This window comes from Rhagoletis zephyria, unplaced genomic scaffold, assembly GCF_001687245.7.
Source record: "Rhagoletis zephyria isolate East Lansing unplaced genomic scaffold, Rhagoletis_zephyria_1.1 Rzeph_scaffold_00058, whole genome shotgun sequence".
NCBI classification, from domain to species: domain Eukaryota; kingdom Metazoa; phylum Arthropoda; class Insecta; order Diptera; family Tephritidae; genus Rhagoletis; species Rhagoletis zephyria.
The window spans coordinates 540,218-552,016 of record NW_016157142.1 but is presented as its reverse complement, the minus strand read 5'-3'; the positions used below and the strand labels follow the sequence as shown (position 1 = coordinate 552,016).

The 11,799-nt window shown below is 34.5% G+C and overlaps 1 protein-coding gene across 2 annotated transcripts in view; it reads right to left on the bottom strand.

Moving 5' to 3' along the window:
• Positions 1–2,425: 2,425 nt before the first annotated feature.
• The window catches only part of LOC108369394 (epidermal growth factor receptor kinase substrate 8), a 503,749-nt gene continuing 494,375 nt past the window's right edge, over positions 2,426–11,799 (bottom strand). For both annotated transcript variants that reach the window (XM_017624498.1, XM_017624504.1), the window contains exon 7: positions 2,426–2,835. In XM_017624498.1, the coding sequence (XP_017479987.1) occupies positions 2,740–2,835 (96 nt within the window). In that variant the 3' untranslated portion in view covers positions 2,426–2,739. The remainder of the gene's footprint in view (positions 2,836–11,799) is intronic.

The window sequence follows — 11,799 nt, the reverse complement described above, 5'->3', positions numbered from 1 at the left end:
AGCGCTGCTTGTACATAAGTTTCTCTTTGCGCCTGCCTGGAGCTGGCAAAGGTTATTTTTTTTTTTTTTTCCGCTGTGCTAGCTGAGTATAAAAAAGAGAAGAGAGAATAGAGAGAAATATGTATGTGGTTTGTTGATGCTCTCTAAACACAAACGCGTGAAAGGCAAACGGTCTAGCAATGCGTGGTATTGTTGATCAACTTAATACTTTATTTAAACATAAGGGTTGCTCACAGTTCGAGTGTGTTATCTTGTTAAAGTTGCCACCTTTTAACTTTAGAAGTAAACTGTGAGTACCCTAACTATCTCTAAAACCAATTATGCTAGGGAACTAAAACTTAGCACAGATGCATAGATTGTAAGTACCCTACTTACGGTGAGAAATGACAGGTACTGGGAAAGCGGCCGTGGCACTTCCCATACAAAATGAAATTCTCATATCGCTTATATCTGGAACCACTTATGCTAACGTCCTTAAATTGGATACAGCAACATATGTTGTCAATACCGTACTTACAGGGAAAAGTGGTAGATTTTGGATAAGGGGGCGTGGCACCGCCCATAAAAAGTGAAACTCTCATATCGCTTATCTCTGGAACCACTTATGCTAACGTCCTGAAATTTGACACAGCTATTTATGATATCAATAACGTCGAAATAACAATCGAAACATTCTCCGACAACAAATTTACAACTTAGAAAAACGGAACTACGATCGAAATGTAGAAGAGATTTAATCGTAAATTTCGAAGATTGATCGAAAGGAAACGGAACGCAGAATACCAAAGTTACTAAACGGGGAAAATTTCAATTCGAGTCGAAATGCAGAATAGGGCTGAATATGTCGGAGATCGGGACCGAAAAGATGTAATACGCATATTCCAGCCTTAAGTGGCTAAGGTCTGAGATTGCCCGAATATTGAAAGAGATCATTTCTTATGACCTCCGAAATCTTATTTCTTTGGAGTTTTTTTGTAACGAAGTTATTTAAACATTACAAGTACGCTTGCTTGTTTCTAAAATGAAGATAAATTTAAATATTAAACATTACAAGTACGCTTTCTTATTTCTGAAATGGTGATAAATTTATATATTTCAGCTTTATGTATTTGTCACATTAAAAGAATTGCCTTTTTAAGAGCATCAAAAATGCCCAAATCAGTGAAAACAAATTTTTCGTCTTCTGCCCACTAAGGCTGCGGTTACGGTAGATGCGAATTTTGAAGAAACATCGACGAGTTAGTCCGAAATGCCCGTCAGAACAAGGCGTTTCACCTTCCTAGCAAAGATGGACGAACTTAGCTATGTATATATGTATATGTTATTTATTTTTCTTTAATTCCGTTAATTAAGTTAAGCTGGTAAATAGTGGAAAAGCAAAACTCGTTAATGACATATAAAGGAGAGTGCCAAATGTCTGTAAGGAGTTATGCTAGTAATGAAGGCTGCCAAATTTTCATTTTGAGGAGAACTCACAATCAGTTGTATTTCACTTGCCAAACTTTTGTTAGTAGTGGAATTAGTTGAAGTTCTGTACCTCTTCGCAAACAACTTTTTCTTGTGTTTAGTTCATACGCATGATTCAATAACACAAGGTTATGTAATTTGTGACAGCTAAAATTTGACACTCCTTTATCTAGATTTGTATTTTGGAAGTAGGAGAAAGGGGAAGAATGTGATCGCATTTTGCGAAAACGGTAGTAGAATGGTACTACAAAAAGTACGCAAAGTATACAATTAGAAGTAAAATGTGTATTATTAATTCTATGCGAATTTGCAATATATTTCGTGTTTTAATGGAAATACTAAACAATACATAAAAATATGCATTTTTGATTTAAGTTATTCGTCATTTCTTGGAACAAATCTAGAATACCGACCGTTCAGCTACGCCAAAACCAAAAATGAAGACCAATAGAAGCTCTGATCCAGTACTCCATGAACTTACAGGATTTTACATGAACTTGCAGGAAGTTGCAGGAAAAATGTTCCCGTACTCCAAAATCCTGCAAATGAGAGCGACTTTTGGAGAGTTGTGTAGAGAATGAATTGCAAGATTTTACCCGAAGTTTTAGTAAAATATGAAGAGGTTCTAGAAGGTTAAAGTTCAGTTTTTAGATATTTTAAATATTAATATCTTATGAACTTTATAACCGATTAAAAAGCTAATGACGTCACCATAAAGGTAATTAATTTGTTCTTCAGCTGATTTACATAATAAATAAATTTGGTATCGTTGAAATCAGCGTAAAAAGTTCTATCAATCGGCATTTTTGGTTATTTTATAGCTAAACGGTCGCTATTCTACACTTGTTCTAGAAAATTACGCAAACGAAGGTGACGCCAACGAATATTTAGTATGAAGAATTGCTGGTTTACTACTAATATCACTAGAAACTATAGAGTAAGCAACATTCTGCACAAGTAAAGGAGCCGATTTTATGTGTGGGAGCGAGAAGACTGTTTTATTACAAAACCTTTCTATTATTGAATCATGGTTCATACCTATATATATTGTTCTTTTGTTCTCGTACTTTCCTCAAATACTCGTATCCACGAAAAATGCAAACTCCCATTTGATGCACCTTTTGCTACTCACATCGGAAAACAGATATGTATGTATTTAGTCAAAACTTGTCACAATAAAATTTCGCCAAAATTCGCATCCATAGTAAGCGCAGCTTAAGGAGCCTAGTTCCATTTATTCACATTATTTGTTAAGCTTTTCCTTAAAATTGCTTAAAATATTTCACTTGGAGCATTGTTTTCTTGGTCGGCCTTCTGGCGAGCCTTGGCAAGTTTGGCAGATAACTCTGAAGAACGAACCGTTTTGTACTGCAATGAAGAAAATATGTATGTAAAAATTTAATGATGATTTATATATGTATATATATTTATTACGGTACCCAAAGAAATTTTTTTTTTGAAATTTCAAGACCCTACCTCCTAATTTCTTTCAATTTCATGAGAAATATTACTGCCTATTTTTTTAGATTTTTTAAAAATCGCTTAGAGGTCGCGACTTGTCATTTTTGGTCAGAAACCACGGTTTTGTAGATCTATCGGTATTTGAATGACTATTTTTGACTAAATTTTAAAGATCGAACATGTTATGAGAAGAGGATTTATAGGCCTTTAAATGATGTATCATCTATTGTCAGAAATAAAAAAATACCATTTTTTCTTATATTTTTAAGTTTTGACCATCACTAATTTCCACAATTCCAAAATATGTAGTACTATCTAAAATTGAATCTATGTATTTTCACATAAACTGATACCTCATCAAATACGGCCTTGAATTTATATTTGTGTATGTACCGGACTTTCAGAGTTTGGCTAAGGAATTTATCAATATTCAATATATGTTTATTCAAAATTGATGTATAATGTATAGATTTTAAAGAAAATTTAGGAAAAGTAGGGAAGCACCGCCCACTTATATCATATGTGCGTATGTCAAAAACTACTTGTCCACTTGCCGCCCCCATTTTCTTAAAATTTATTGAGAACCGACTTTTTTGCTAAAGAGCAATTGTAGATATAAATTTTGAATAAATATTGATGAATTCCTTAGCCACACTGCTGGAAAAATCTGAAAGTCCGGTACATACACAATATAAATTCGAGGCCGTATTAAAAAAAAAGTTGCCAAACTTCGACAATTTTAATGCGATTGCAATAAATGAGATATCGGTTTATGTGAAAATAGATTTACAGCCAATTTAACGAAAATAATTTAAGTGAAAAATTATTTAAATTTTTGAATTTAAATGGAAATCGACAGAAAATAAGCAAATCACTTTCCATTTAAATTGCTGGTGAAACCGGCTGTTAGTTTTAGATAGTACTACATATTTTGAAATTGTGGAAATTAGTGATGGTCAAAAATTAAAAAAAAAATCGAAAAAATGTTTTTTTTTTTATTTGCCCGATGAAAACTCCCAAAAATCCAATTCTAACAATAGGTTATTATACATAATTGTAAAAGCCTATAAATCCTCTTCTCACAAAATGTTCTTTAAAATCTTTAAAATTTAATGAAATATAGACATTCAAAAACTGATAAATCTACAATACCGTATTTTCTGACCCGGTAGGGTCTTGAAATTTCAAAAAAATTAATTTTTCGGTGGGCACCCTAATGTAGATAAATTTATTTAATAACTAAAATGTTATTACATACATATATCACATACATAAATTATAAATATTATACATAAGTGTCGAAAAATTTTCAAAGACACCAAAATTTGTTTGACAATTTCTCGAAAATTTGTATTTCTAGATGTCGAGAATTCATTTAAAAAAACTTTTTTGAAGATATGAACGTATCCATTCCTTTATTTTACAACTTGAAATATTTGCCAAATAACTGCGTAAAATTAGTTTTAATTTATAAATATAAAAATAAATAATTGTATTTTTAAATAATTATTATCTACTAACTCGACTCAAGAACGGATCAAGTCGGAAAAGGCGTCTGAAGCACCGTGCACGTCAGGCATGGGCAGAGAGCGAGCACACGCTCAAAGAGCATAACCATCGCGTGTACGTATCAGAGTTGCCGTTTTGATACATACATATGTATTCAAATGGATACATTTTCGCCTTAAATTTTGAGGGATACTTATTTTTTTCCTCAGTGTAATTTGGATACCTTTTCCCATAAGTATTCGTAAGTTGAAAGAAGTTTTTTTTATTTATGTACGTGATATTACAACGTTTAATTTTTTACAGTTGCCTGCTCATCCTCCAAGCAAGATAAATTCCTTTATTCTTGTCACTTTGAAGAAATAAATTTTTAGCTACATGAACATGCATTTAATAACAGCAAGTGGTTTGGAAATTTTAAAAAGATCTCCGACCTGTAGTATTTAGTTGTAATATCTAGATATCTTTAAAAAATGGCGATGTTTCCACAATTTCCCGGGTCCCGCAAATCAACTTTAACACCCCTAGCAAACCTTCTCCAAGCATTCAAAGGAAACTGACAACCATGCCGATAATTAGTTTTCAACTATAACTTGACTGTACTAAAAATAGGGAAGAAAATCATGAAATTAGGTAAAAATTATTGTTCTATATAACTGCTTAAGACATGGGCATAGCCAAGTAGGGGCCCACCCCTAACTTGCAAAATATTTCCTTTATATTCAAAAATAGTACCAGGAAATGCTAGCTCGATAATTTGGGGCCCCCAAACTTTAAAGTTTTTCCTATGTCAGGCATATATAAAATCACACTCTCAATGATAACAAAAGCATTTGTAAATTTTGATAATTAAAAAAGTAAATATGTGGATCAACCGGTTCTATTTCAAGTTATTCTAGCTAACTTCAAAGCAATTCCATTTAAGAAGGGTAAAAACCTGGCTGTAGTAGACAATGAGCGAAAGTAGATTGAACGGTAAGCTAATAAATAAATATATAGTTAAATTTTTTATTACTTTGTCTTTACGTGTGTGTCTTCTAAGTGTAAATATAAAGTTTGTTTTAGAGAACCAATCAGAGATTATTGATAAAACTATAGACCGGTTTGGTGAACAGCCAAGACGTTTACTTCTTAAGTAATTACAGCTTGCAACGATGTATACATTTTTAGTTTATCTTACAAAATTGCAGAGGTATATGACATAGTATACGGAAATTGTTTTATTTATTTTTTATTTATTATAACGCCTTGTACGGCTGTTTGGTATACAGATGTGTAGAGCTATGAATTTAAAAAATACATCAGGGTTTAGTTGAGATACTCGCCTTTGCTAAACCCGTTTGTCAGCGAGCTAATGTGAGAAGACGTGTAACCCCGGCTGCGCTGGGTTTGGGTCCCTGTACGTTAAAACCCTACCCAATGTAAAAAACCATACCTCGGATGATACCCCCTTCGTTTGATGACAATCACGGCAAACGTAGAAATGATTATGATTTGAAGGTATGCACCTGGAATATCCGGACCCTTAATCGGGAAGGTGCCTCTGTCCGCTGGTTGATGTCCTCGGGAAAATAAAGACTGACATCACCGCCATCCATGAAAAGCGATTTGTCTCAATGTCCGGTTTGGCTCATATTCGAGATATAAATATATTGGTAACGGTAGGGGCAATCAGGGCTATCACGGAATCCATCGTAGAGAATCTACGAATTCGAATGCTTGCTATGAATACGAAAAAATAGCTATCACTAAATCAGATTGAACTCGAAAATATCGCAGCCAGCTTCGAATGCTGATTCGAAATCAGCTAGTGCAGAGGAAACAAAAGACATTATGCCATTTTGCTCACGCTGCCTCAGCAGTCGAAATGGCCGAGTGAGCAAAGCACTAGACTGCCAATTGAGAGATCCGAGTTCGACTCCGAGTCGTCGGGCAGCGGAGCTTTTGTGATTTTTCTTTTTTTTTAAATTAATTTTTGTTTTTTTTTAATTAATTTTTTTTAGTTTAGATTTTATTCTTTTAAAGAGGATTTTTTAGATTAATTTAAAAATGTATTTTTATAAATAGATTTTTATGATATCTATATAAATACGCCCCAAGAAAATTTTGCAGCCCCTTTTTTGAAGGCACCATTCGCTCGATTTCTATGAAACATACACCGATTTAAAGGATATAACTTCCTCTTATACAGAAACGTTAATCCCGGTACATAGGGGGCGTGGCATCTGACATATAGGCTAAAATGTGAAAACCACTATATCTCTAAAACCTATTATGCTAGGGAACTGAAACTTAGTACAGATGCATAGATTGTAAATACCCTACTTACGGTGAAAAATGGTAGGTACTCTGAAAGAGGGCGTAGCACTTCCCACAAAACTGAAATTCTCATATCGCTTATCTTTGGAACCACTTACGCTAACGTCCTAAAATTGGACACAGGAACATATGTTGTCAATACCGTACTTACGGCGAAAAGTGGTAGATTTTGGAAAAGGGGGCGTAGCACCGCCCATAAAAACTTAAACTATCATATCGCCTATCTCTGGAACCACTTATGCCAACGTCCTGAAATTTGACACAGCTATTTATAATATCAATAACGTACTTATGGTGAAAAGTGGTAGATAATGGGAAAGGGGCGTGTCACCGCGCATGCAAATTGAAATTCTCATATCGCTTATCTCTGGAACCGTCTATGCTAACGTCCTGAAATTTGACACAGCAACATATGTTGTCAATACCATACTTACGGCGAAGAGTGGTAGATTTTGGAAAGGGGGGCGTGGTACCGCCCATACAAACTGAAATTCTCATATCGCTTATCTCTGGAACCGCTTATGCTAATGTCCTGAAATTTTACACAGCTGTTTATGATATCAATAACGTATTTTAAATATTTAATTAATCCCAACGCCTTTTTACCCTCCACTCCCGCCCAACCGACACAAGGGGCGCAGTCCGCATGACGTACGGAATTTTTTTTTTTTAATTTTTTGGTGCCCAGTATTGGAAACAGGAGATTGTTAAGTGTCGAGATCTAAAACTATTCAGCTACAGAATCAAATTTATCAGCTGATTGGATATGCTAAAGATAGTATTTCAATTATTGAGAGTGGAAATAATAGTTTTCCTTATAGTAAAAATTGAGTCCGATATGTCAAACGTGCTGGAATGAGTTAAAATCTTGACATAAACCACGGAATGATTCGTTTAGTTCAAAATTAGTTTTGCATGGCTTTAAAAATAGAGGTCGAAAGTGTCTTGATACTCGAGAGGGAACATTAAAATTTATTTCAGCCAGGAGGGCCGGGCTATTAATCAATCCTGTCATTAATTTTAAGATAAATATTATACCTAGCATTTCTATACGACTTGTGAGTGTAGGAAAATGTATGAACTTTAGACGACTTGTGTAAGGGGGGAGATTGTAATCTGAATCCCAGTTAAAATTATGCAATGCAAAAAGCAAGAATTATTTTTCAATTGACTGAATCCTTTCTAAATGAACTTGGTAGCGGGGATTCCAAACAATAGATCCGTATTCTAGTATATGTCTAACTAAAGTGGTAAATAGAGCTTTTGTAACATAAGGATCTTTGAACTCTTTTGACCATCGCCATGCAAAAGCGCCTTTGGCTTTATTGACTGTAACATTAATATGATGGTGGAATTGAGGATGGAATCCATTGTGATACCAAGTTCGACAAAATTGGATACCTGCTCTAGATTATAATTTGATATTGAATAAACAGCTGGGAGCTGAGAGAAACACATAACTTTAAATTTTTGAAGGTTTAGTGGCATATAGTTTGCATTACACCACCTAACCACGTTGCTCAGATCCGCTTGTAACAAAGACCTTTCTTCGATAGAGGACAATGTTTTAAAAAGTTTCACATCACCGGCATACATTAAAATTTTTGAATGTTTTATTATAGAAGAAATCTCATTAATGAATATCAGGAACAGAATCGGACCAAGGTGGCTTCCCTCCTGAACTCCTGAAGAAACTTTAATGATGGTGGAAGAACACTTAGTAACAATAACTATTTGTGTTCTATCAGANGAGAGGTAAGATGAGATCCATTGAAGAAGACTGGGCTGAAAGCCGATTAGGTCGAGTTTACGGATGAGTAACGAGTGACATACTTTGTCAAAAGCTTTACTGAAATCGGTGTATATTACGTCGGTATGAGCATTTTCTCTACAACCGTTTGAGACATGAGTTGTAAACTCCAATAAATTAGTGATAGTAGATTTTCCTTTAGAAAACCCGTGTTGAGATTGTGAAATTTAAGAAGATATAGAATATGTCAGCTGATTAAAAATAATAGTTTTCTATAGAGGACCTGCGGCCTTTTTTTCAAGTGTTATTATAAAAGACTCCTTCCAGGCTGACGGAAAAAACGCCATGTTTTAGTGACAAATTGAATAGAGTTGTTAAAGGCTCGCAGATGTTCTCAGCGCAGTTTTTAAGAAAACAGGTCGGAATATGATCAGGTCCAGGCCTAAATGACGCTTTTAAGGTTTTTAAAGAGTGTAAAACTTCATCGGAAGATATTACTGGAATATAAGCAGAGTTGATTGGACAAAGCTCGTACGGATAGTCTCCACTTATAGGGAAGTCTACAGAATAATTGGACCTAAAGAACCGAGCAAACATGTTGGCAATGAGTTGGCTGTCGCTAGATACAGTGTTGCGATAATGCATAGCGGACGGAAAACCATGTGCCTTACGCTTTGAATTTACGAAACCATAAAATGATTTAGGATTGTTAATTAAATTCTTCTTAATTTTACATAAATATGAATTATAACATTTCTTATTTAATGCAAAGTAGCTATGCCGCAAAACTGAGTACTTTACGTAATCACTGTGTAAGCCCGTTCTTTTATACAGTTTAAAAGAATATGATTTTTTGTTTTTCAATTTTTTAAGCTCTTTAGTAAACCACAATTGTGTTGGTTCTTCTTGAAAAATATTAAGTTTTGGCACATACTTTCGAAACAAATTGAAAACAGTATCATTAAATTGCTCAACGCTACGCTCCACGTCATCTCTATATATTGGCCAAGATAACTTAGAAAATTCTTTGTTAATTTTCCTGAAATTTGCTTTCGCAAAAACATATCTAGTATTTGAACTATACGACTTATTATTATGTATTTCATTTATGATTTCGTACCTTAACTAAAGAGTGGGATGGTTTGCATCCTCCCGCAAAACTAGGGGACCACACCGATTAATAGAGGCCTTCGGAACATCATCAATGTAAACGAGATCCAAGACCTTTCCAAACTTATTTGGACATATATTTATTTGTTTGATGCAAAGTTCAGCCATTTCCTCCAGAAATACATTGTAACTGTCTCTAGATGAAACTGGTACAACATCGGTGTCAATGATGTTCCATGAAATGTGTGGCAGATTCAAATCGCCCAAAACAATCATAGAATCGGTTGCAGTAAGCATTGCATTTACGGTCTCAAGTAAAGCAACTAGCTGCATACATACTGATACGCCAGAATTAGGAGGAAGGATGTAGAAAAGAGCTAAATAAATATAACTCTTTCAAGCCTATACACGTATACATTTAAATTCGGTATATTCAATGACAGGAACACTAACTTCCTCGGATGGTATCGATGAATGCACTCGCGGTCACTCCTGTATATTTGATATTCATTTGGAAGAATTTCGGAATTAAAAATATTAGGTTTGAGCCAAGTCATGGAAATAATATTAGTCAAAACCTTTAAAATATAATTGAGTTAATTGTTTTTTTTGAGGCCAGTGTTAAAATTTCCCATTGGGTCATTGGTAGAGCTTTCCGGCCGGTATATTAAAAAGGCAAACTGCGTTTCCTCTTTCTCCTACGCGTTTCGGCGTACTTCACGCCTTCATCAGGGAGTCTGATTTATTGCAAAAAAACAAAACATAATACACACAACAATTAGACATAGTTACATATGACTGGAAATTATACATACATATACATATACATATCTAATAGCACTTACATATTAAATTAGTGTAACTATTTACATTACAATAAACGTAAAACATTTAACTAAACACTTTTCTTTTTTTTGACGTCACTGTCTTCGCCCATCTGAGTTGTTACTTTGTATTGCCGTCCGGTACGCACAGTTTATATTGTCAACGTCCTCTTTAAAGTTCATCGCGTCCCTTATCCTCTCCTGTATTCGCAGACTCTCCAAAGTTAATCTTGTTTTTTCTCGTCTTTCCACGTCCACAATTATGGTGTTCTCAAAATCTGCCATGTGTTCGCTATTCGTCAAGTGCTGTGCAAGTGCTGTTGTTGTCTTCCTATTTTTCGCGTCTGCTTGGTGTTCACTAATTCTGACTCCAAGCGCTCGTTTAGTCGTGCCTATGTATACTTTGTTACAGTTTTCGTTGACTTTACCTTTGCATTGGATTTGATAGACCACATTATGTTGTTGTTGTTTGTTTATTTTGTCTTTTGTTTTGGTGAATATTTTGTTTAGCGTGCTATGTGGCTTATGTGCATATGTTATGTTCTTGTTTTGAATATTTCTGTGCAGTGTTTTGCTGTCGGTTAGGCCTTGTATGTATGTGACTCCTGTAAATCTTCTGTTTTCACTTCTGCTGGTAGACTTATTGTTTGTTTGCGCTGATTTTAATTAGTTAATTGTTGTTGCTATTAGCATCTCAATAGTTTTATTTGGGTACCCGNAATTTGTTAATTGTTGTTGCTATTAGCATCTCAATAGTTTTATTTGGGTATCCGTTCTTGTGCAGTATGTTTATTATTTTCTGTTTGTTACTTTTTCTGAACTCCTGGTCACTTAAGGAGTAGATTTTGTTGATCAGGTTAGTAGCCGTATTTTTCTTTTGTGCCCATGGATAATTCGAGTGGTAATTTATCATTCTCGAAGATGCTATTGATTTTGAGTACCAATTTGTTATTATTTTCTTATTTGAGTGGTGAATTTCCAAATCCAAGAAGGGTAATTTGTTGCCCTCTTCTAACTCGGTGGTGAATTTGATTTTATTGTGTTGGGAATTCAACACTTTTAAAATATCTTCTACGTCATTTCTTTTTACGATCGCGAATATATCATCTACATACTTATTGATGTATTTGATACATATGTCCTTAGATTTCAATTCAGCGATGCTGTCGTTAAGTATTTTATCTAAAACAATGTCAGCTACAGTGGGCGATAACGAGTTTCCCATCGGCATTCCGTGTATTTGTTGGTAATATACTCCGTCATATAGAAAATAGTTGTTGTCGCATAGACAGAATTCTAACATCGTTAAGAACTGCTTTCTTGTGAGAGTGGTATATCTTTCTAATAGAGTCCATTGTTGCA